General features: G+C 42.2%; 1 protein-coding gene across 4 annotated transcripts in view; it reads left to right on the top strand.

Annotated features, from left to right (window-relative positions):
• Nucleotides 1-11698: 11698 nt before the first annotated feature.
• Nucleotides 11699-23143, top strand: part of TCTN1 (tectonic family member 1) — a 30258-nt gene continuing 18813 nt past the window's right edge. The window contains exons 1-3 of one of the 4 annotated variants that reach the window (XM_082698440.1): nt 11699-11990; nt 16357-16477; nt 22670-22800. In XM_082698440.1, coding sequence (XP_082554566.1) covers nt 11771-11990; nt 16357-16477; nt 22670-22800 — 472 coding nt within the window. In that variant the 5' untranslated portion in view covers nt 11699-11770. Of the gene's footprint in view, nt 11995-16356; nt 16478-22669; nt 22801-23143 lie in introns of all 4 variants that reach the window. The other 3 variants (XM_082698443.1, XM_082698441.1, XM_082698442.1) reach the window with 3 other exon arrangements.

The following is a 23143-nucleotide window of genomic DNA, read 5'->3' as shown; positions in this document are numbered from 1 at the left end:
ATCTTAAAAAAAAAAAAAATTCCTTGCCAAAAGCACAAAATCTCTGTCCCTACTACAGGGGGTTTCTGTCCTCTGAGTTTGACAACAGATTGGAATGCAATTCCGAGGTTCTTTTTTTTTTTTTTGCTACCTCCATGGTAACACAGGGCTCGAAAGTAATGGGTTTTACTAATTACTGGGGAACAATAAAAGTATAACAAACAATGTCAAAAGTTACAACATGACTCATTCAAACAGAGGATAAACATGTGAAAAATTTATTCCACTTGTTAAAAAGCAAACAGCTGGGTCAGAGAGCATTTTGAGAAGTAGGAAACTTAAATAAAAAACTGATTAATCTCCACAGGGTAATAAAGACTACACATTTCAGGGTTTTCCCCCCGCCACCATTGGACAGGAATGATTTGAAACTTTCTCAGACAAAAAACCTGAGCTTTTAACCAATAGTAGATAACTTGGCAAACAAAGGTACATTCCCTGGCTTACATCTACACCAGGGGGCCAAATCTGGCCCTGATGCTTACATTTGTAATAAAGTTTTATTGAAACACAGTCACAGCCATTAGTTTACATGTTGTCTAAGGCTGTGTTTGTTCTACAACAAGAGAAAGTGCTAAGACAACAGAGTTGAATAGTTGAGCATATAGCCTGAGAGCCTGAAATATTTTGCTATATGGACCTTTACAGGAAAAATTTCCAGACCCCTGCCAGAGAATTCATCCTTAGGTGGGCTTGTTCGACAATGTCTTAGATAACATTGAAAGAACTATGCTGCCATCTCTTGGTCTTATTTCCAAATTCTGGATAAGTTTTCTTCAAAAGGAGATGTATGGCTTAAAAATTGGGGGGGACATTTGAGAATTGTTATCTATGGCCTGTAATTCCTAAAGCCTCCCATCCACCCACTCCAACACCCCAATGTCCCTTTCTATGTTGGTAACTATCTCAATGGCCCTTAGCCTCCCAACCCTTTCCTTGGAGGGTGGGGCTTATGAAAATCTTTTAAGTACCAGTAGGCCTGAAAAATTACTAGTGATAAGTAATGTCCTTTATAGCATCATTTTCGTTCAAGAGGGCCTTCTGTTTCTTAGTAGGACTCCAGTTAGGGCTTGTGCCTCATACTTGCACAGTCACATGGAAGGTTTTTTTGGGGAGAGGAATGTGGGAGAAGAAGGGTCCTTTCAGGTTCTTTGAATTAAATGCCCCAGCTGTTGCAAACTCTTAAGTTCTGAGAAGGCAGTGGTGGTATGTACTTGACCACTGTTGTTTCCATGGTTCCTGACACACAGTAGGTACTCAGTAAATACTGAGTAAAATGATTAAACCAAAGGAGGAATGAAGATAGAGGGTACATTTTTCCCCTCAGGGTCAACGCCGGCTGAGAACCAAGTTTTGGTGACAAAGGTTGCCACCTGCAGGACAAATATGAAACTGCAAGATTCACAGCTGCTAAACCTTGAGAATATAGTCAACTTGAGGACAAGACCATCAGAGAATCAAGTGTTCTTCCTTAGCTTTTGGCAGAGTTAATCAATATCACTTTGTCCTCTCCTTTTTTTTTTTTTAATAAGCTGTACATCAAACTTGGGACTTTTCATGACCTAGTGATTCATAAATTCACGACCTAGAGATCAGGAGTTGTGTGTGACCTAGAATGTTAGGGTTTGAAGCCAACAGCCAAGAGAGCATTCTTGAGACATCTTTGGTGCAAAAAGGTGGTTTTATTAAAGCATGGGGACAAGACCTGTGGGCAGAAAGAGCTGCACTGGGGTGAAGAGGAGTGACCCATTATATCCTTCCAAGTTGGGAGGGGGTTAAGGATAGCATAAGTCTCTAAGGAATTTTGGAAACAAGGTTTCCAGTACCTTGAGGGGGCTAGCTTTTGTTGAGGGAAGGTCATTTATTACCAGCTAATAAAACCTGAGTCATGAGACCGTTCAGATGTATTCCGGTGAGTGATATGCTTCGGGAGATGATTACCAACATGTATCTTGGGGGTTTAGAGATAAAGGAAATTTCTAAAGGAATTTTTATATGTTAAAGTAGACTTACAGGATCCTGGGGGGGGGGCGGTGCGGGACAGTGGCTAGGATTGCCTTTTGCCCTTAGCAAACGGTCAACATTGAGGCAGTTGAGTCCATAGAAGATTGTCACTCTGTTTCAAAGACTTGTCAGAGGGCTCTAGGTAGTAAGGAAATTTAATAATTTTTCTTCTGCCTTTGTTTCCCACATCAGTGTGCTTTACTGACTGAGCCCACTAGGCACTTCATTTTGTCCTTTCCAGTTAAGGAAGCCTACACCCTTTCTTTAATAACATTTTTAAACCTTCAGAGTGCTTAATAAGCGTCCAGTACCATGTCACACACTCATACAATTTTGCAACCAGTCCTGCTATTATCCCCATTTTATATATGAGGAATGTGAGCACAGGACACATGCCCGAGATTACATGGCTTGCAAGCAGCAGAACCAGGGATCTGGACCCAAACACCGTGGGTGTACTTTTCATCATTCAGTCTGATACCTCTGTACTCCTGATATGGAACACATTTACATGGAACAGAGAAACATGGTAGATAAGGCCCGTTCACTTATCTCTGCGCTCTCCCGAAACACTACTAACATGATGGAAGAGGGAGCGAAAAGGTCCAAACCCACACGGAACGGGAGAGATCATGACTGCTCCAGAGAGTTGTCAAATCCTTTTTGGAGGCTAGAAAGTGGATGGAGGATTTGGGTGAATGGAGAAGCCCTAGGTCTTGCAGAAGGAGTTGCCAAGGAGAAGCAAGCCGATTGCAGCTGCAGAGTCCCAGAAGGGCTCAGGGATTGAAGGTCTCAGGTACCGCTATTCAGGGGGCGGGGTGGGGTGCAGAGATGGGGAAAGGTGAGAGTCAAAGCAGACCATTAATTGTACCAGTAACATATCCTAGGATTCCAGTAGCATAACCTCAGACTCTCTTCCTGTGACACCTTGCCTTGATCCTTGCAGAAGATTTGCTGTTTATTCTCTGGAGAACATCAAACAGAACAGCTCGAAGTTCAGAGATAGCATTCAGAGAAAAGAGTGGAGGCAAAAAGATAAAAGCAGAGGAATTAAATGAAAGTGTGCAGCTACAAAGAAGTCTCTTGTTTCTTTCTTTCTTTCTTTTTAAGATTTTATTTATTTATTTGACAGAGAGAGAGGAACACAAGCACAGGGAGTGGGAGAGGGAGAAGCAGGCTTCCCACAGAGCAGGGAGCCTGATGTGGGGCTCAATCTCAGGACCCTGGGATCATGACCTGAGTCAAAGGCAGGGGCTTAACCACTGAGTCACCCAGGTGTCCCTCCTGTCTTTTCAATACCCAGGTGTTTGGTGATAGTGTTGACATTGTTATTCTGAGACTTAGCCCTGTGCTAAATGTGTATTTTGGGATAGATCAAGTAATAAATTATGTTGGTGTTATCGAGAACTGACCTTTATAGTGTGGGAGAAAAGAAATACATATACAAAATCGATATGTTTAAGTAAAACCCCTTAAGTCTTGGGGCACTTGGGTGGATCAGTCATTAAGCCTCTGCCATGGGCTCAGGTCATGATCTCAGGGTCTTGGGAATGAGTCCCACATTGGGCTCCCTGCTCCGGTCATAATCTCAGGGTCCTTGGATGGAGCTCCATATCAGGCTCCCTGCTCAGCAGGGAATCTGCTTCTCCCTCTGACCCTTCTCCCTGCTTGTGCTCTTTCTGTCTGTCTCAAATAAACGAAATCTTTAAAAAAAAAAAAACCCTCTAGTCTTGATTTTATTTATTTTTATTTTTAAGTAATCTCTATACTCAACATGGGGCTCAAACTCACAACATGGCCACTGACTGAGCCAACCAGGTGCCCCATAGTCTTGATTTTAATGGGAACTGTCAGTATGGTAGATCTCATCAGAAAAGTTAAGTACCCAGTTAATAAGAGATGGAACTAGATTGACTGAGACTGGCCTTGCTCTGAAATTTGTGAGACTCTGCCTCTGGTTAGGGCCAGAGGGCCTCATGGAGGAGGTGAAATCTGGAGGATAAATAGGAGCAATAAATGGACAATTCTTCTCCTGATGATCTCTGGAAGATCTGCTTATCATAGCCCAGTAATGCTGGGCTGATCTGGAAAGATTTGGTTTCTGAAATGTCAGAATGGAGAGCCAGCCTGCAAATCATGATGACCAGTGACCGACAGAAGGTATGTGGGGCAGCAAAATGGTCTCCCTTTGTGCCATCCTTAAAAGAAATTTTAAGAGTGATATATTTTTGATAATTCCTGAAAGTAAACATTTCTTATGGTACAATCACAGAAGACTTCAGTATTTGTTTAAGTCTAATTTTTGTTAGACTTATAAAATGTTCACAACGTTTTAAATTTGTTTTCAAGTGTACTTTAAGCAGTAGACATTGGGCAAAGCTGGGAGGAAGGAAGAATTTTTGCCCTATTTTCTAATTGTTCTCCCTAATGGAATATAAGAATGATGATTAAGAGGAGAAGCATAGGGGTGCCTCGGTGGCTCAGTCAATTAAACATCTGCCTTTGGCTCAGGTCATGATCCTGGGGTCCTGGGATCAAGCCTGTATCAGGCTCCCTGCGGAGTGGGGAGCCTGATTCTCCCTCCATCCCCCAACCAACCTCAAATAAATAAAATCTTAAAAAAAAAAAAAAAGTCAAGGGGCGCCTGGGTGGCTCAGTGGGTTAAAGCCTCTGCCTTCGGCTCAGGCCATGATCCCAGGGTCCTGGGATGGAGTCCTGCATCATCGGGATCTCTGCTCAGCGGGGAGCCTGCTTCCTCCTCTCTCTCTGCCTGCCTCTCTGCCTACTTGTGATCTCTGTCTGTCAAATAAATAAATAAAATATTTTTTTAAAATGTTGAGGAACATATGTCTTAAAAATTTATTTTGTTTTCACGTTCACTTAAATTTATCTTTTAAGTAAGCTCTATTCCCAACATGAGGCTTGAAATCAACCCTGAAGGGCACCTTGATAGCTCAGTAGTTAAGCGTCTGCCTTTGGCTCAGGTCATGGTCCCACGGTCCTGGGATCAAGCCCTTTACCAGGCTCTCTGTTTGATGGGAAGCCTTCTTCTCCCTCTCCCACACCCTGTGTTTGTGTTCTCTCTCTTGCGTGCTCTCTGTCAAATAAATAAACAAAATCTTTTAAAAAAAGAAAGAAATCAACCCTGAGATCAGGAGTCACATGCTCCACAGACTGAGCCAACCAGGTACCTGAAGAAAAATCAATTTGATTTTAAATGAAAAGTAATACAGGCACAATGGATCGAAGAGTGACTCACCTTCCTTCCTTCTCCCCAGAAACTGTTAAAATTACCAGCTTCTTATGTCTTGAAGAGAACATTTTTTTAAAAATTTTTTGTTTTTTATTTTTTATAAACATATATTTTTATCCCCAGGGGTACAGGTCTGTGAATCACCAGGTTTACACACTTCACAGCACTCACCAAAGCTCATACCCTCCCCAATGTCCATAATCCCACCCCCTTCTCCCAACCTCCCTCCCCCCAGCAACCCTCAGTTTGTTTTGTGAGATTAAGAGTCACTTATGGTTTGTCCCCCTCCCAATTCCATCTTGTTTCATTGATTCTTCTTCTACCCACTTAAGCCCCCATGTTGCATCACCACTTCCTCATATCAGGGAGATCATATGATAGTTGTCTTTCTCCGCTTGACTTATTTCGCCAAGCATGATACACTCTACTTCCATCCATGTTGTCGCAAATGGCAAAATTTCATTTCTTTTGATGGCTGCATAGTATTCCATTGTGTATATATACCACATCTTCTTGATCCATTCATCTGCTGATGGACATCTAGGTTCTTTCCATAGTTTGGCTATTGTGGACATTGCTGCTATAAACATTCGGGTGCACGTGCCCCTCTGGATCACTACGTTTGTATCTTTAGGGTAAATACCCAGTAGTGCAATTGCTGGGTCATAGGGCAGTTCTATTTTCAACATTTTGAGGAACCTCCATGCTGTTTTCCAGAGTGGCTGCACCAGCTTGCATTCCCACCAACAGTGTAGGAGGGTTCCCCTTTCTCCGCATCCTCACCAGCATCTGTCATTTCCTAAAGAGAACATTTTAAAAGGAAATTTTTAGGCCTGTTCATGATTCTTGTTGGAGGGGATAGAAGTTAAAATATGACTGATATTTTATTATCCCATGGAGTAAGAAGCTGTCTTTGAGGGAGAATTTATAGCTAGATTCAGATCAGAAGGCCATTCATTCTTTCTTTTAATGAATTAACAAATGATCTAGATAAAAAAGAGATATCAGTTTGCGTGTTTGACCAAAGAGACCTAGATAAAAACAAAATCTTTTCTCATTAGACGATTTTTCTCCCTAACAAATTGACAATAATGTAGAGATGGGGATTCTAGAATTTGGAATTAGTGTTGATTCTATCCAGATTTTTTTTTAAGATTTTTATTTATTTATTTGACAGACAGAGATCACAAGTAGGCAGATAGGCAGGCAGAGAGAGGAGGAAGCAGGCCCCCCGCTGAGCAGAGAGCCCGATGCAGGCCTTGATCCCAGGACGCTGAGATCATGACCCTAGCTGAAGGCAGAGGCTTAAACCCACTGAGCCACCCAGGCGCCCCAAGATTGTTTTTTTTTTTTTTTTTTTTTTTAAAGAGAGAGAGCACGGGACGCCTGGGTGGCTCAGTGGGTTAAAGTCTTTGCCTTTGTCTTAGGTCACGGTCTCAGGGTCCTGGGATGGAGCCCTGCATCAGGCTCTCTGCTCAGCGGGGAGCCTGCTTTCCCCTCTATCTCTCTGCCTGCCTTTCTGCCTGCTTGTGATCTCTGCCTGTCAAATAAATAAATAAAAAGTCTTGAAAAAAAAAAGAGAGAGAGAGAGAGAGAGAGAGAAAGAGAGAGCACACCAGTGGAAGGGAGAGGCAGGGGGAAAGGGAGAAGCAGGTTCCTCTAGGGAGCCCTATACAGGGCTGGATCCTGGGGATCTGGGATCAGGACCTGAGCCGAAGGCAGATGCCCAACCGACTGAGTCACACAGGCACCCCTCCGTCCAGATTTTTTATAACCATGGCCATGATAACTCTGAAGTTTCCAGGACATTCCAACTTTTTCACTATCGTCACAATGATATGCAGACTTGTCAGATCATGGGTCCTGGTTTGGGGGAGGAAAACATACTTCAAAAGTGTGAGGCTGAGGCTTTTGACACAGGCTTACCCAACCTTGTGTTTGCTCACTTTGGTCTCCACATTCTTTCCAACGAATTTAGGTTAACAAAAGGTATGTGCTTTGAAACAAGCTGTAATAGAAATGACTGACCCCATGACAGGGCAAACTGAAGCAGGTTCAGGCCTCAGGAAGAATTCACTGACAGGCTTCCAGTCAAGGGTGAATAAAAGCAGAACTACAAGTACGTCCTGAGGACAATGATGAAAACATGTTTACCAAGATATAGAAATAGAAGTGGGGGAGGGGAAAGCAGGGCCCTTCAGGGGCATGGAGAGGACAACTCACTTCCATTTTTTTTGAGGTTATTTGTCTATAGAAAAACGAAGAACTCATTTCTTCATTTGATATTTAACAAGCGCTTTTGGCACCCCAAGATTAAAATGCAGTGTAAGAGTGCTGTCACAAGATGACAGAATTTATTAAAAGCCCACTAATAAAGCCACAATGAGACACTGCCACACACTTATTAGAATAGCTAAAAATGAAAATGAAAACAAAATTGACCATACCAACTTTTTATGAGCATGTGAAGCAACTAGAAATCTCTTACCTTGTTGGTGGGAATGCAAAATGTCCAGTCAATTTGGAAAAAAGTTGGGCAGTTTCTTGTAAAATTAAACAGACATCCGCCATACAACACAGAAATGAAGATGGATGTTCACACAAAATCTGTATATGAATGTTTATAGGGATTTATTTGTAATTGTCCAAAACTAGAAAGACCCCAAAACCTTCAACTGGTGAATGAAGAAACTGGCGTATATCCATCATGGAAAACTTGTCAGCAAGAAAAAGGAGTGGAGGGACGCCTGGGTGGCTCAGTGGGTTAAGCCTCTGCCTTTGGCTCAGGTCATGGTTTTGGGGTCCTGGGATGGAGCCCTGCATCGGGCTCCCTGCTCAGCGTGGAGGCTGCTTCCTCTTTCTCTCTGCCTGCCTCTCCGCCTATTGTGATCTCTCTCTCTCTCTCTCTGTGTCAAATAAATAAATAAAATCTTAAAAAAAAAAAAGAAAAGAAAAAGGAATGGACTGAAATAAACTCTTGCATATATACCAAACGCTCTTCAATAAGGGTGCCAAGGCTACACAATGATATTATAATAGTGTTACATGGTGACAGATGGGAGCTACACTTGTGGGGCATGTAGCATCATACATATACTTAGGGAAACACTATGATGTACACCTGAAGCTCATGTAACATTGTGTCAACGACACTCAGATAAACTTTTTTTAAAGTTATATATATATGTGTGTGTGTGTTGTGTATGTATATACATACACATATATACATATATATGTGTATATATACACATATATACATACACAACACACACATATATATATGAAATATTCTGCAGCCTTAAAGAGAAGGAAATCCTGTCACATGCCATACCCTGCATGAACCTCAAGGATATTACAAAGTGTAATAAGACAGTCACAAAAGGAACCATTGGCGGCACCTGGGTGTCTCCGTCCTTAAGCGGCTGCCTTAGCTTCAGTCATGATCTCAGGGTCTTAGGATCAAGCCCCGCATAGGGCTTCCTGCTCAGCAGGAAGCCTGCTTCTCCCTCTCCCACTCTGCCTGCTTGTGTCCCCTCTCTCGCTGTCTCTCTCTGTCAAATAAATACATAAAATCATAAAAACAAAAACAAAAGGAACCACTGGATGGTTCTACCTGGATAAATCTCAAAGGCTTCAGGCTAAGTGAAAAGCCAGGCTCAAATAGCTGCACACCGTATGATTCCATTGATGTGACAGTCTGGAGTAGGGAAAATCTTAGGAACAGAAAATAGATCACTGCCCTAAAGAGCTGGACCAGGGGGAAGGGTCTGGGGGTGGTAAAATTGTTCTGTATCTTGACTATAATTGTAGTTACATGACCATATGTGTTTGTTAATTGTACACAAAGAAATTTATACTGTATACATATTATCCCTCATGAAAATGACTAAAAAGAAATATGGAATAAATATGGCAAAATGTCAAATCTGGTCACAATGCAGTGTATAGTGGTATTTTTTGTAACTCTGATTGTGATTGTGTTTCAGTATGCAAATAACAAAACCAAAAATGATTCTTAAAAACCTATCTAGTTTATTCAAACTGCAGTGTAGCCCATTAATAGGATTCAGTTTTAAAGTTATTTGGTAAGCAAGAAATGCTTATTTCATTCCAATGAGTGTTTGTCTGTGACCATATTTCTTACCTCATTTTCAGGAAAGGTCAAACTTGTAAATTTGGGAACTTCCAAGAATGTGAAGACTGCTCAAACAGTCCTCCTGTCCCCATAATGTTTCAGAACAAGAATGATGCCTGGTGGTTGATTTGGCACATGAAGAATGGGAGGAGGAGAGAAGCTGGGGATTATTTTCTTCTGGGTGTTGATTTAGAAATCAATTACTGGACTGCTCACTTCAACCAAAGTGGGCAGAGTCAATCCTTTGTCCTCACACAGGATCTTCTTGTAGTGCTAAGCAATTCTTTTATAAAGCTTGATGGTTCTGCCTCTCTATCTGGAAAGTATTTGGCTAAGTCAAATAAAGATAGGAAAAACTGGATACCCAATTTTAGATAGGTTAGAAACCAGTTCACCCCAAACCATGCCAAAAATCAAGTCAGAATGGTTAGTGCTGTGTTAAAAAGTCAGCCTTAGCTGTTTTTCCACCTATCACTCCTGTCTTTGGTTTTTCAGGCTCCTCATATAAGGCAGCTTCAAAATGCAGAATTCTGAAAAGCTGAATTGTCTCGATTCCTCCCAATGTTGGCAGACTATAAGGAGTTGAGAACGCCAATAATCCTAGAGAAACAGATGGACATTTTAAATCACAAACATTTATGCACAACCCAAATGATGCAGTTTTGGATAAAATACAGAAATTGATCTTGGTCTTCCTTGTGCCCTTCCATCCTCATGAGGGAACTTGCCAAGGGCAGGAGAAAAAGAAGGGAGGAAGGATCCTCTGGGTTGAAAGATGAAAAAAGCCTGGCAGAAATGGGTCACCTGTGAAAGGAAAAGTCTCAGTGTTCCCAAGATTTGCAAAATGGATCTGAGCTGATGTAGCCCTCATTTCAGCCTTGCAAGATGTCATAAAATTACCTTTGGGCAACCTACCAAGTATTTGAGATTGGACAAAAAGGGGTTTTGAGATGATTTCCCGAACCATAAAATGAAAATGTTATGGCCAAAGGACTCTTCATCAAAGTTTAGTCTAGCAACCTACAACTTTAAAACAGAAAACAAGACAAAGTGATTCACAGATATTAAGGAATAGAAAAGAAAGTAGTATCTGGAGGTAAAGAGTAAAGGGAAGTTAAAAAACAAAAACAAAAACACAGAAATAAGTCCTGGGTTTAGAAGTTATGAAATAAAGGTTGGGAAAATACAGTTTTATTTTGTTGTGTTTTGTTTTTTGTTTTTTTTTTTTTTTTTAAAGGAAAGCATTACATCAATTGTTAAAAATGGCCCAGAATTTCAGTCAGATGTTAAAGCAATCCTTTGTAGGGGGAAAAAAAAAGGAAATATCTGTAGTACACCTTTGATCCAATTTTATTTTTCTACACTTTCTGTGGTATGCCAGAGAAAGATGCTCAAGGCGCCTCTTTGATGATTAGCTTTGTTATATAAACTGAATAAACTGCGTATATGTACCATTTGGGCATTTTTTTCCCTGAATTGGTAAATGTGTTTGAGTAAATACCATGACATTTTAATTTGACATTTACTTCTGAATGGTAAGAAAATTAAGTATCAACCATATAGCCAACATCCCTGGGCTGGGGTATATTTATAAATCAGCCAGTTGATTGGAGGGGCCTTACTGAAGCAAGTCTTGTGGTCTCCATGTCATTTTGCAGAGTTTTTTCAATTTGTTTTTGCTTGTTTCGTTTAAAACACACACATCATTCTACTTAATTTTTGTCAATTTTTTTTGTTTGTAAAAAGTTAAGTGCTCATTTGCCCCCCATTATTACAACAGGATGAAGAGAAGTTACTTGGCGACCTCCTTAGATCCGGCCATCTAAAACAAAAAAACACGAAGCTAATGTTGTCACGGTGTGTGACAGAGAAAATTCAAGGACGATGAAGTGGTCACTGTGCTCTTTCGTTATTTAGTAGCTTTGGGAGATAGGATCCCAAATCCGTCCCCTCACGGGTTACGTCAGGACCATTGTTAAAAATACTGATTCCTGGACACTGCTCTAGACTTACTGAGTCTAAATCCAGGGTCAGACCTTGGAAATATGCATTTTTTTAAACAAGAGCCGCTGTCCGCTTGGAAACCACCGCTGGCATTCTCAAGTCCTGGTCCCCCCCCCAGCCTCACACCACCCCGCCTCCGTGCGTTTTCCTGGCCCCGCCCTCTTTCCGTCCCCGTCCCCGCCCCTCCGTGGCAGGCCTTGTCCAGGCCCCGCCCTCCGCCCCCGCGGTCTCGCGCGGCCTCGCGGGACCCTTCCCGTAATGCTCCGCGCCGAGCAGCCACGGTTGCCAGGCAACGCGCGGTCCCCGCCGCGGTTGGCGCGGCGTTCAGCCTGGCCATGGGGCCGCTGGGCGTTCGGCCGCTCCTGCTTCTGCTTCTGGATTGCTGGGCCTCGGTGAGCGCCCAGACCAGGGCTACTCCACCTGTGCCGACGGAGGGCCTCAACTCTACGGAGGCAGCCCGGACGACTCCCCGACCCGCCTTGTCTCCGAGGCCCTTTGGAACTCCCAAGGCCCCCGTCCCCACCTCTGGCCCCAGGCCCACCCCGGTCACGGACGGTGGGTACGAAGTGGTAGTTCCTGGGGATCTAGAGTGATCCAACCTGGAGCGGGTAGCCCGGAGGAGGCTGTCCTAATGATAGTGAACGTTTGTTGAACACTTACTGTGTACAGGCATTGCCGAGTATTTCATAGGCGTTAATTGTCTCAGGAACCCGTAGGGTAGACCTCACTGTCCTCCTCGGAAGAGAAAACCGAGACTTGGGAGCGTAAGTGGGACAGTTTAAACTCTCTGAAATTACTTGCAGTTTTCCTGGACAACATTAACGCTAAAGGTAATAAGGAACGAGTCGTTGCACCTTAGCAGCAGAGATGAAATTACGTAAATCCGAAGTTTCTGGGCAGTTGTGGAAACTGAATGCATAGGGTGTGTTGAACTTTTCATTTATCAAAAAGAAACGCCAGAAGTCTAGTTTACTAAATGTGACTACGCCCCTGTCTGAGGACTTGAAATATGAAACCCCGGAATTCCTCCTGTGTTGAGTTAGAGGTGGGAAGCTAGGGGGTGAGGGTTTATGTCCACTACTTAGGATTCATCATTAAGGATAATTAACACATTTCTCAGAAAGTGATCTAATTCTGGAGTTAGACATTAGTGAATATTTTATAATCTGATTTGATGTGGGTGACTTAAGGGGATGGCTGTGACCCTGAGATGTTCAGAGTGCAGTTTTGTGAATATGCATTTTTCTGGGTGAGGGTTCTTAGCAGTGAGCAAGTTTCTCAAAGGGGTTTGTGATCTCAAAAACAAAAAACAAAAACAAAAACAAAAAACCACCACAACAACCCTTTAAGTCCTCTGTAACTCCAGTAAGTGTGCAGTATATATATATTTTTTCTTTTCTTTTTCTCCCTTCATATGAGAAAAAGATAAGTAAGGCTCAGTATTAGTACATAGAAAACTCATCCTTGGGTGATTCCTTGTACTCTCAGGCTTTAGTTCTTGAATCATCATTTCTCCAAAAGGCCTCCTTTGTAAGTTAGTAAGGAATAAGTATATATGTATAAATAAAAGTATAAATGAGTAAGGAGGGACGCCTGGTTGGCTCAGTGGGTTAAAGCTCTGCCTTTGGCTCAGGTCATGATCCCAGAGTCCTGGGATCAAGCCCCGCATCGGGCTCTGCTCAGCAGGAAGTCTGCTTTCTTCCCTCTCTCTGCCAACTTCTCTGCCTACTTGTGATCTCTGTCAAATAAATAAATAAATCTTTTAAAAAAATGAGTAAGGAAAAGTACATTTTCTGTTTCAGTATATACTAAAGCTTTTTAAAATTTATTTATTTATTTTTATTTTTTTAAAAAGATTTTATTTATTTATTTGACAGAGATCCCGAGAGGGAAGAGAGGCGGAGAGGCAGAGGGGGGAGCAGGCTCCCTGCTGAGCAGAGAGCCCGATGTGGGGCTTAATCCCAGGACCCTGGGATCATGACCTGCGCCGAAGGCAGAGACTTTAACCCACTGAGCCACCCAGGCACCCCTAAAGCTTTTTTTAATTTTTAATTTAAAAAATTTTTTTTTTTTTTAAGATTTTATTTATTTATTTGACAGAGAGAGAGATCACAAGTAGGCAGAGAGAGAGGGAAGCAGGCTCCCTGCTGCAGAGAGCCCGATTCGGGGCTTGATCCCAGGACCCTAAGATCATGATCCTAGCGCAAGGCAGAGGCTTTAACCCACTGAGCCACCCAGGCGCCCCTAAAGCTTTTTTTTTTTTTTTTTTAAATAAAGCTTTTATATCAAAACTGTTGATTTACCAAATAAGTAGGGACGGTAAATAAGTGATAGATGGGGACAGACTGCAGCATAGTGTTCGATATCCAAAATTCTCTACGGTTTTTGGACTGGGTTTTCTTTTATCCATCTAAGTATTCCATCTGTTTATGTGATTTCTCCCCAGAATGAAGCTATTCTTGAACCATCATTATTAGGGCATGTGTTCAGGGCTATTTTCCAGCATGGGGGGGGATGAATTTGCACTTCTGTCTTCTTAAAGGGCCCAGCTTTAGACCTGGAAAGTAATAATAGATGACAGCTGGCATTTATTCACTGCTTACGGTGTAGCAGGCCCTGTGCTAAGCCTTTTGTCTGTAATGTATCTCATTTAATCCCCTGTTATGTGTGTCATCCCCATTTTTCAGGTATATTTAGGTAACACCACTGACAGGAGCAGGGGCTGACTGTGAGTGAAAACTGGACACCATGTGTGGGGTAGATCACAGGTGGAAGAGAAAAGTGATAACTTTAATCTTGATCTGAGCTCTGTTCCTTAGTATCTTGCTCTAGAGCCAGGCATGTCGATGTTAAGAGGTGTAGAAGAGCAGCTGAGAGCTGCTCAGACCTTGGGAGTGCTCAGCTGATACTTGTTAGTTGATTAAGGACACTCACATCCTGGATAGAGACCTTCCCCCCTCCCAGTGGAGTTATTAAACACTATTGCTCTGTCCTTACTAGTCTTAGAGCTACTTAAAAGCGCTTTGAGTTCTGGAAAATCAAGATTGTAATTTTAAATACATAGGCAGGGAGTCTAAACACTATATATTAGCATGCGTGAATTGCATTTTCATTTTACTAAGCACATGGAAGAGTGCTTGGCTGGAGTGGGGAGTATATAAACTTACAGGAGAAGACTTCTGTGTCTCAGATTAAGAAAGGATTGTGTATTTATTGGCAAAACCTTCCTCTTCTTAGTCATACACTTCTTTCCAATGTATGTTATTTTACCCTTTTTGAGCTATATTTCTCTAAAGCTCATTTTTGTTGTGAAATAGTTCATACATGCAAGTCAAAATGTTGTGTGGACTCTCTACCGCCATTTCCTTGAGATCCTTGTTTGTTTTGAATGAGATTTTTTTGAAACAATGAAATCCTACAGGTAAGACAAGCGTGATCTTATTCTCCCCTTCCCAGCAATAATTACTACTATGATTTCTGTGTTTTTCATTCTTATGCTCTGCCATCTTTAAACAGGTGTTTTTCTTCCCTGTTTGACAGAATAAAATAGGGAATTAAAAATCCAGAGAGTCATTATTATTAAAAATGTTGTGGGGGTGCCTGGGTGGCTTAGTCTGTTAAGCTTCCAGGTCTAGGTTTGGGGTCAGGTCATGATCTCGGGGTTGTGAGATTGAGCCTTTCATGGGGGCTCCTCAGTGGGTGTGGATTCTTTCTCACCCTGAGTCCCTTTCTCCCCACTCCTTCTCATGTGCTCTCTCAAAAAAGAAAAATGTTGTGAAGTGGGGAGATTTCTATCCCTGTCATGCTTTATTGTTTAAATTACCAAAGACAGGAGCGCCTCGGTGGCTCAGTTGGTTAAGTGTCTGCCTTTGGCTCAGGTCATGGTCCTGGAGTCCCAGGATCAAGCCTCACATCGGGCTCCCTGCTTAACGGGGAGTCTACTTCTCCCTCTGCCCCTCACCTCGCTTATGTTCTCTCTCTCTCAAATAAAATCTTAAAAACAAATTACCAAAGATATTTCCAGAACCCCAAGTACAAAGCACCCGAATCAGCTTGATTCTTGATCAATAGTTTGTGATTGCAGGCTCAGCTTCAAAATCACAGGTGACGTCTGGAGAGAGAGAGAAGTTTGAGAACCCTGATTCTTGGTGGCCTTCTTTGGGCTCCTCCTCTGAATCAGAATCTCCAGAGAAGGGGCAGGGGAATCTGTACTATTACACCAGTGGTACTTATGGTCCGGCAAGTGGTTTAGCATGCTGGTTCTTAAATTATCTGCATCATCTGAAAAGTTTTTAAAAAACATGTCTGGGTTTCCTAGCTGACCTGCTGGTGGTTCTGAAGGGCAGAGAAGTGATTTAGCATGCTAGTTCTTTTTTTTTTTTTTAAAGATTTTATTTATTTATTTGACAGAGAGAAATCACAAGTAGGCAGAGAGGCAGGCAGAGAGAGAGAGAGGAGGAAGCAGGCTCCCTGCTGAGCAGAGAGCCGGATGCGGGACTCGATCCCAGGACCCTGAGATCATGACCTGAGCCGAAGGCAGCGGCCTAACCACTGAGCCACCCAGGCGCCCAGCATGCTAGTTCTTAAACCTGTTTTAATTATCAGCATTACCTGGATAATTTTTGAAAAACACAAATGCCTAGGTTTCATAGTCAGCTTACCAAATCAGAGTCTTTGTAGGTGGAGCACAAACAGCATTTTCCAAGTGAGTCAGATGATTAGTTGGCTACTTGGGGGAAACCTCAGATTGAGAAGCATTCAAACTGACTAATTTTCAATTCATAGATCGCCCCCAAAGTACAATAGGAAAAATAAAACGGACCTTTTGTATGAAATGGACTTTCAACACTTCGCAGTGGCAGGGGGCAGTCACTCCCCGCTGGTGGCGAAGTTCTGCGGCCCACCTCTTTTGTTTCTGTAGTTGCTGCTCTGTGCGTCTGTGACCTGACTCCCGCTCAGTGTGACGTCAACTGCTGCTGTGATCCTGATTGCAGCTCCACGGATGTCAGTGTCTTTTCTGCCTGTTCAGTTCCAGTTGTCATGTAAGTTGGTTTCCCATGCAGTTTTGATGACATTGGTCCAAGATTATAAAATCTGGGGACAGAAAGTGAAAAATCTTCTAGGTGGAAACACCCAAACCCAAACTTGGGTTTCTTGAATTTTGCTTCATTAGGAAGCCATGCTATCCAGACCATTCTGCAGAAGAGTATCTCTCCCTTATTTGCATCCTGTGGGATGACAGGGCAGGCAAAAGACAGAGTATAAGGAAATCTTTGTATTCAGAGATTGAATTACATTTCATTCTGATTTGTAAACAGATAACGTGGACAGCTTTATAAGTGAATTTGTGTCACGTAAGTGGCCTAGGGTGGAAAGTGCAGTTGAATTTACAGCTTTTGTTGTGGACATAGTACTTGTAACAAAAAATTAGATGGGAAAGCTTTGTTTGTACTTTTCTGATACGGAAATCTACCAGGAATTGTCACAATTCACATTGTATAGGAGAACAATGGAAGATATTCCCAGTCGATTACAAGGTAAAGAAACAATCTCCTCTGAATGATTTGTTTCTTGTAATTCAGACTTCAAAGGTCTTTGAAAAATACAGCACTTAAAAGAGGTTAATTTATTCAGGATGGGACCAATTATTATTCAGAGATAGTTAAATTTAGTCTTGTAGCAATTGATACTTGATAGATTGAATGCTTTTGGAAATACAATGTGTTTTTCCCATAAAAAACTGTCTTTTTTTAAAAAAAGATTTTAATTGGGCGCCTGGGTGGCTCAGTCATTAGGTATCTGTCTTCAGCTCAGGTCATGATCCCAGGGTCCTGGGATCGAGCACCACATCAGGCTACCTGCTCAATGGGGAGCCTGCTTCTCCCATTCCCCTTGCTTGTGTTCCCTCTCTCGCTGTCTCTCTGTCAAATAAATAAATAAAATCTTTAAAAAAAAATTAAAAAATATAACATTTTTTTAAATTAAACACTTTATTTATTTGACAGAGCTCACAAGTAGCAGAGAGGCAGGCAGAGAGAGAGAGCAGGGAAGCAGGCTCTCTGTTCAGAACCTGATGCGGGGCTCGATCCTAGGACCCTGATATCATGACCTGAGCCGAAGGCAGAGGCTTAATCCACTGAGCCACCCAGGCGGCCCCCAAAATATAAGATTTTAAAAAAAAAAGATTTTATTTATTTATTTGACTGGCAGACATCACAGATAGGCAGAGAGGCAGGCAGAGAGAGGAAGGGATGCGGGACTCGATCCCAGGACCCTGGGATCAGGCCCTGAGCCGAAGGCAGAGGCTTTAACCCACTGAGCCACCCAGACATCCCGAAATATAAGATTTTAATCAGTTTGAGAGTGCACACATGGCACAAGCGGGAGCAGAGGCAGAGGGAGAAAGAATCTCAAGCAGACTCCATGGCAGCCCTGTGGCTCCATCTGACAACCCATGAGATCATGACCTGAGCCTAAATCAAGAGTCATTAGACACTTAACCAACTAAGCCACCCAGGTAGGTGCCCCTCATGAGAAAGTATATTACTGACCATTGGGAAACGGAGTCTGCTTCTAATGTTCTAAAAATGTTTGGAGAATGGTATGTTGCTGTAGTCAGTTTATTTTTCTGGGTATCTGGACTGCAGCACGGTTCAGACTTTGTTAGAAATCATTCTGCTTTTCTGCCTTAGTAAGTATCAAAAGCCCGAGAGTGAGATTTTGGCTCTATTAATTTAGATGACATTTTTTCTTTCATTAGGTAATACTGAATTTTAGATATAGACTATTTAGTTGTGGGTTAGCAAGCTTTTTCTGTAAAAGGGCACATTGTAAATATTTTAAGCTTCAGAGGTCAGTGGTCTCTGTTGCAACTTCCTCACCTCTACCACTGATGAGCAAAAGCCGCCATGTAAATGAATGGGCATGACGATGTTTCAGTAAAACATCATTTATAACACTAGGGATGGTTTGTGGACCCCTGGTATAGAAGTTAGAGCTGAATCCATAGTGCCCTCAGGAAAGGATCTCAGAATTTTTTTGAGTTAGTTTTGCTTATGACTTTCTCCTAAATAAGAAGTGTAGAAATAATGAAATAAAAATTGATAATCCCAACTAATTGATTATCTTCATTATGTAGGTTTACATCTGGTAAACAGTTAACAGCTAATCCTATCATCTAATGATTTGTAAATTTATTGTTAAGGTTATTGGATTAATATCTGTTTTCCTCACTAGATGTAAACTTCACTTGAGAGCAAGAATACTATCCCTTATGCCACTAGTGCCTAGCACAACTCCGGCCACGTAGTTGGCCCTCGTGAGAAGTGAGTTGAATCAGTGAATGAATTTTTCCCCTCTACCCCTAACACACCCTCTAGTATTCTCTTGACTTCTCTACCATTGTTCTCTCAGACACCTAAGCCTGAACCTGGGGGCTACCCTGACTCCTGCCTCCCCTCCGCCTTCTTACATCTGGCCTCCTTTCACACCATGCCGGACCTCTCCCGAACACCAGGGATGTAGGTTGAGCTGGATGCGGCCTTGCCCTCCTGGAGCCCACTGAGTGGAGAGATAAAGGAGTGGCTGGCAGTTCTGCCCCAGGCACTGAGATAACTCAGAGGAGTAGGCTCTAACCTAGGCTATTGGACTAGTTAACGCTTTCTAGAAAAGACAGTTTGAACTGGGTTCTGGAGGATGAGTGGAAACTGGTCAGCATGGAATCAGTGGAAGGCATTCTAGGTCCAGGGAGCCACGTGGCGGAGTCTTGGGGGTGAAGGAGAATGGCTGTTGCCTTAACTGCAGTTAGCTCAGTGTGGCTGGAGAAGGGGGCGGAGAGGAGTGTGCCACAGTGACGGGCCGATCCCGAGGGGTCTTGTGTGTATGCTGAGAGGATTGGATTTTTGTCCTGAATTCTGCAGGGCTGCAGGGAGTGAGGGGATTAGATTCCCATCTGAAGCAGTTCTCCCGCAGCACGGATGATGGGTCACAGGGACTAAGCCTGGAGGCAGGGAACTGAGGAAGATACAAATGAATAGGTACCCTCCCCGCCATGCTGAAGGTCATGACTAGAGAAATATGCAGAACTGAAATGGATCCACTCTGGGAGACTAGAAGGGGGAGAGTAAGGAGTTCCAGTCTGCTGTGTCCTTCACACTAGCCCTTGTGTCTGTCCCTTCCTCCTCCCTCAGTGTAAGCTCACACCTCATCTTGTCATTCAGTTGCTGAAAGCCTTCAGAAGCTCTCATTCCCTACAGACTCCTTAGCCTGGATTTAGATCCATTCCCAAACTCTTTCAGATCCTGTTTCCTACTAACTCCATCTTGAATCCTCCATGCCGCCTAACTTTGGTATTCAGAATTTTCTAGACCACATCAGTACATTACCCATCCTTGGCAAATGCCACTCTTACCCTTGGATTAGCCATTTCTTCTCTGTCTGACTCCTGCACATCCTATAAGACCCAGAGGCCTTGTAAATTTTTCAGTGCTAGATGTTTTCTCATATATACTACTTATATTTTTTCAAAAATATTCTTTATGTCCACAGTAATGGCTGATACACCATTAGAACTGTACAAAGCTTTTGGAAAAGTGGCCACTTATAAAATGATAGCTTCTTTATACTTCAGCAGTAACCATCAAAAAATATAATGGAAATGGATCCTACTCATAACACCCAATAGAAATGCCATATAAGGGGCACCTAGGTGGCTCAGTGGGTTAAAGCCTCTGCCTTCGGCTCAGGTCATGATCCAGGGGTTCTGGGATCGAGCCCCGCATCGGACTCTCTGCTCAGTGAGGAGCCTGCTTCCTTCTCTCTCTCTCTGCCTGCCTCTCTGCCTACTGTGGTCTCTGTCAAACAAATAAATAAAATCTTAAAAAAAAAAATGTCATATAAGAAAAAAAAACTTAAGGGACACTTGGGTAGCTCAGTTGGTTAAGTGTCTGCCTTCAGCTCAGGTCATGATCCCAGGGTCCTGGGATCGAGTCCCACATTAGGCTACTTGCTCAGCGGGGAGCCTGCTTCTCCCTCTGTCTGCTGCTCCCTCCAACCTTGTGCTCTCTCGCTGATAAACAAATAAAATTAAAGAAAAAAAAAAAAAGAAAAAACTTAAGTACTCAGAATTTATGTGAAGAAAACTTGAAATATAGTGACAGAACATTTGACTAGGGGCGCCTGGGTGGCTCAGTGGGTTGAGCCTCTACCTTCGGCTCAGGTCATGATCCCAGGGGCCTGGGATCGAGTCCCGCATGGGGCTCTCTGCTCAGCGGGGAGCCTGCTTCTCCTCATCTCTCTCTCTGTCTGTCTCTCTGCCTATTTGTGATCTCTCTCTCTCTGTCAAATAAATAAATAAAATCTTTAAAAAAAAAAAAAAGAACATTTGACTAAATGGAGAAATAGTTTATGTACTGGGATAGGAAGAATCATTATGTAAACATGTAAACTAACTTATAAAAACTTAATTTATAAGTGTAATTCCAGTCAGATGGGGGAAGGATAATGCACCAAAATGATTCGGGGCCCCTGGGTGGCTCAGTCGTTAAGTGTCTGCCTTCGGCTCAGGTCATGATCCCAGGGTTCTGGGATGTAGCCCCGCATTAGGCATCCTCCTCAGTGGGAAGCCTGCTTCTCCTTCTCCCACTCCCCCTGCTTGTATTCCCTCTCTCGCTGTCTCTCCATCAAATAAATAAATAAAATTGTAAAAAAAAAAAAAAAAAAGAATGATTCTATATAACAAAAAGCACTGTAAAATTGAAAGGTCACAAACAGGAAAAGAGTATTTACAACTCATGATACTCAGAAGAGATTCTTTTTTTTTTTTTTTTAAGATTTTATTTATTTATTTGACAGAGAGAGATCACAGTAGACAGAGAGAGAGAGAGAGGGAAGCAGGCTCCCTGCTGAGCAGAGAGCCTGATGCAGGACTCGATCCCAGGACCCTGAGATCATGACCTGAGCCGAAGGCAGCGGCTTAACCCACTGAGCCACCCAGGCGCCCCTCAGAAGAGATTCTTAAAGATCTGGATTCTCACAGACCAATGAGAAAATATTCCTTTTTTTTTTTTTTTTTTTGAGAAGACAAACATTTTAATAAAAAATCGTCAAGAGATATGAAGAAGCACCATACTGAAGAAGAGATACCACTGAGCAATAACCATATGGAAAAATGTTTAAGCTCCCTAGTAAATGAGAAAATTCAAATTAAAACGAGGTAACAGATTTTTGCCCATGAAATTGGCAGGGGGGAGAAACTGGATAGTATCTATTATTGGCAAGAGCACAGGGACCTACGCACTCTTACTGTGGTATTGGTGAGCGAGCATCTTCCCTTTCTGGAGGGAGATCTGGCTGTATGTCTCAGAAGCCTTGAACAACACACCTAGCTTTTGACCCAGCAATTCTACTTCAGGGAGCCTAGCCCAAGAAAATAGCTGGAGACATTCATAAAGATATATGTGCAAGGATGACGTTATAGTATTATATTAATCTGGGAAAACTAGAAATAGCCCAAATCGACAGCAGAAGATTTGGCTAAAACAAATTGGAGTATCTTAGTAAGTTGGTATACAGTGAAGCCATTTTGTATAATATTGCAAAAACTTATCAATGACATGGGAAATATTGGGGCAATACATATTGAGAAAAGGCTTTAAAGCAGTGGGTAAATTGGGATCCTTTTTTGTTGCATCTCTATCTCCACACTATATCTGTATCAAATTGATTAGAGTTTCTTAAGTCTGGGATTGGTTGAAGTCTTGACTGTACCCTAACTTCTAAGCCCCCAGACTTCCAGATGACTTAATATTTTCTGATTTTCACAGTCCTTTAAAGACCACTTTATTCTAAAGGAATTTTGAATCCATTTTGGGTACTAACAAACAATCTGAAGTTGTGCAAAATTTTATGTGATTGATTGTGTCAGAGTTTACAGGATTCCTTTACATCAAAATTATACCCTGATCTGTATTCCATACTTGACAAGGTTTCCTTTAAGGTTATTCTACCTGTCTTAATATTTTCCCTGTTAGAGGAAAAAATTTCAAATGCCAGACCCTTTAGCACTGAAAAAACTAAGTAAAAGTGGATTCAGTTCTAACATCATGCTTTCATAAATATCTTCCGTGGAGTTGTTAACACAGTACGGTACAGGCATCTGACAGTTTTAAAATAATCTAGCTAAGATTGTGTGCATATGCCTTAACATTTTATATTATTATTTTTTTAATTTTCAGGGGTGATAGTCAGTTTTGTAGTCAGAAAGCAGCCATCTATTCATTGAATTTTACAGCAGATCCACCTCAAAGGATATTTAAACTTGTTGACCAGATTAATCCATCTATTTTCTGCGTTCATATTACAAACTGTAAGTATTTGATGGTGACATGCTTTGAGAAGCCCTGGAAGTTTTTTCTTTAAAAAGTTGTTTTATGGAGGGGCACCTGGGTGGCTCAGTTGGTTAAGCATCTGCCTTCTGCTCAGGTCATGATCCCAGGGTCCTGGGATCGAGCCCCAAGTTGGGCTCTCTGCTCAGCAGGAAGCCTGCTTCTCTCTCTCTTTCTGCCTGCCTCTCTGCCTACTTGTGTTTACTCTCTATCTCTCTGTCAAATAAATAAATAAAATCTTAAAAGTGCTTTTATGGAAATATGTCTCATTCAGTTAGATTTAAAGCAATAATTTTATGGTTTGGCTAAGGTGCATCTTCTGAG

Source organism: Mustela nivalis, assembly GCF_964662115.1.
Source record: "Mustela nivalis genome assembly, chromosome: 14".
NCBI lineage: Eukaryota > Metazoa > Chordata > Mammalia > Carnivora > Mustelidae > Mustela > Mustela nivalis.
This window is presented reverse-complemented; position numbering and strand designations above follow the sequence as displayed.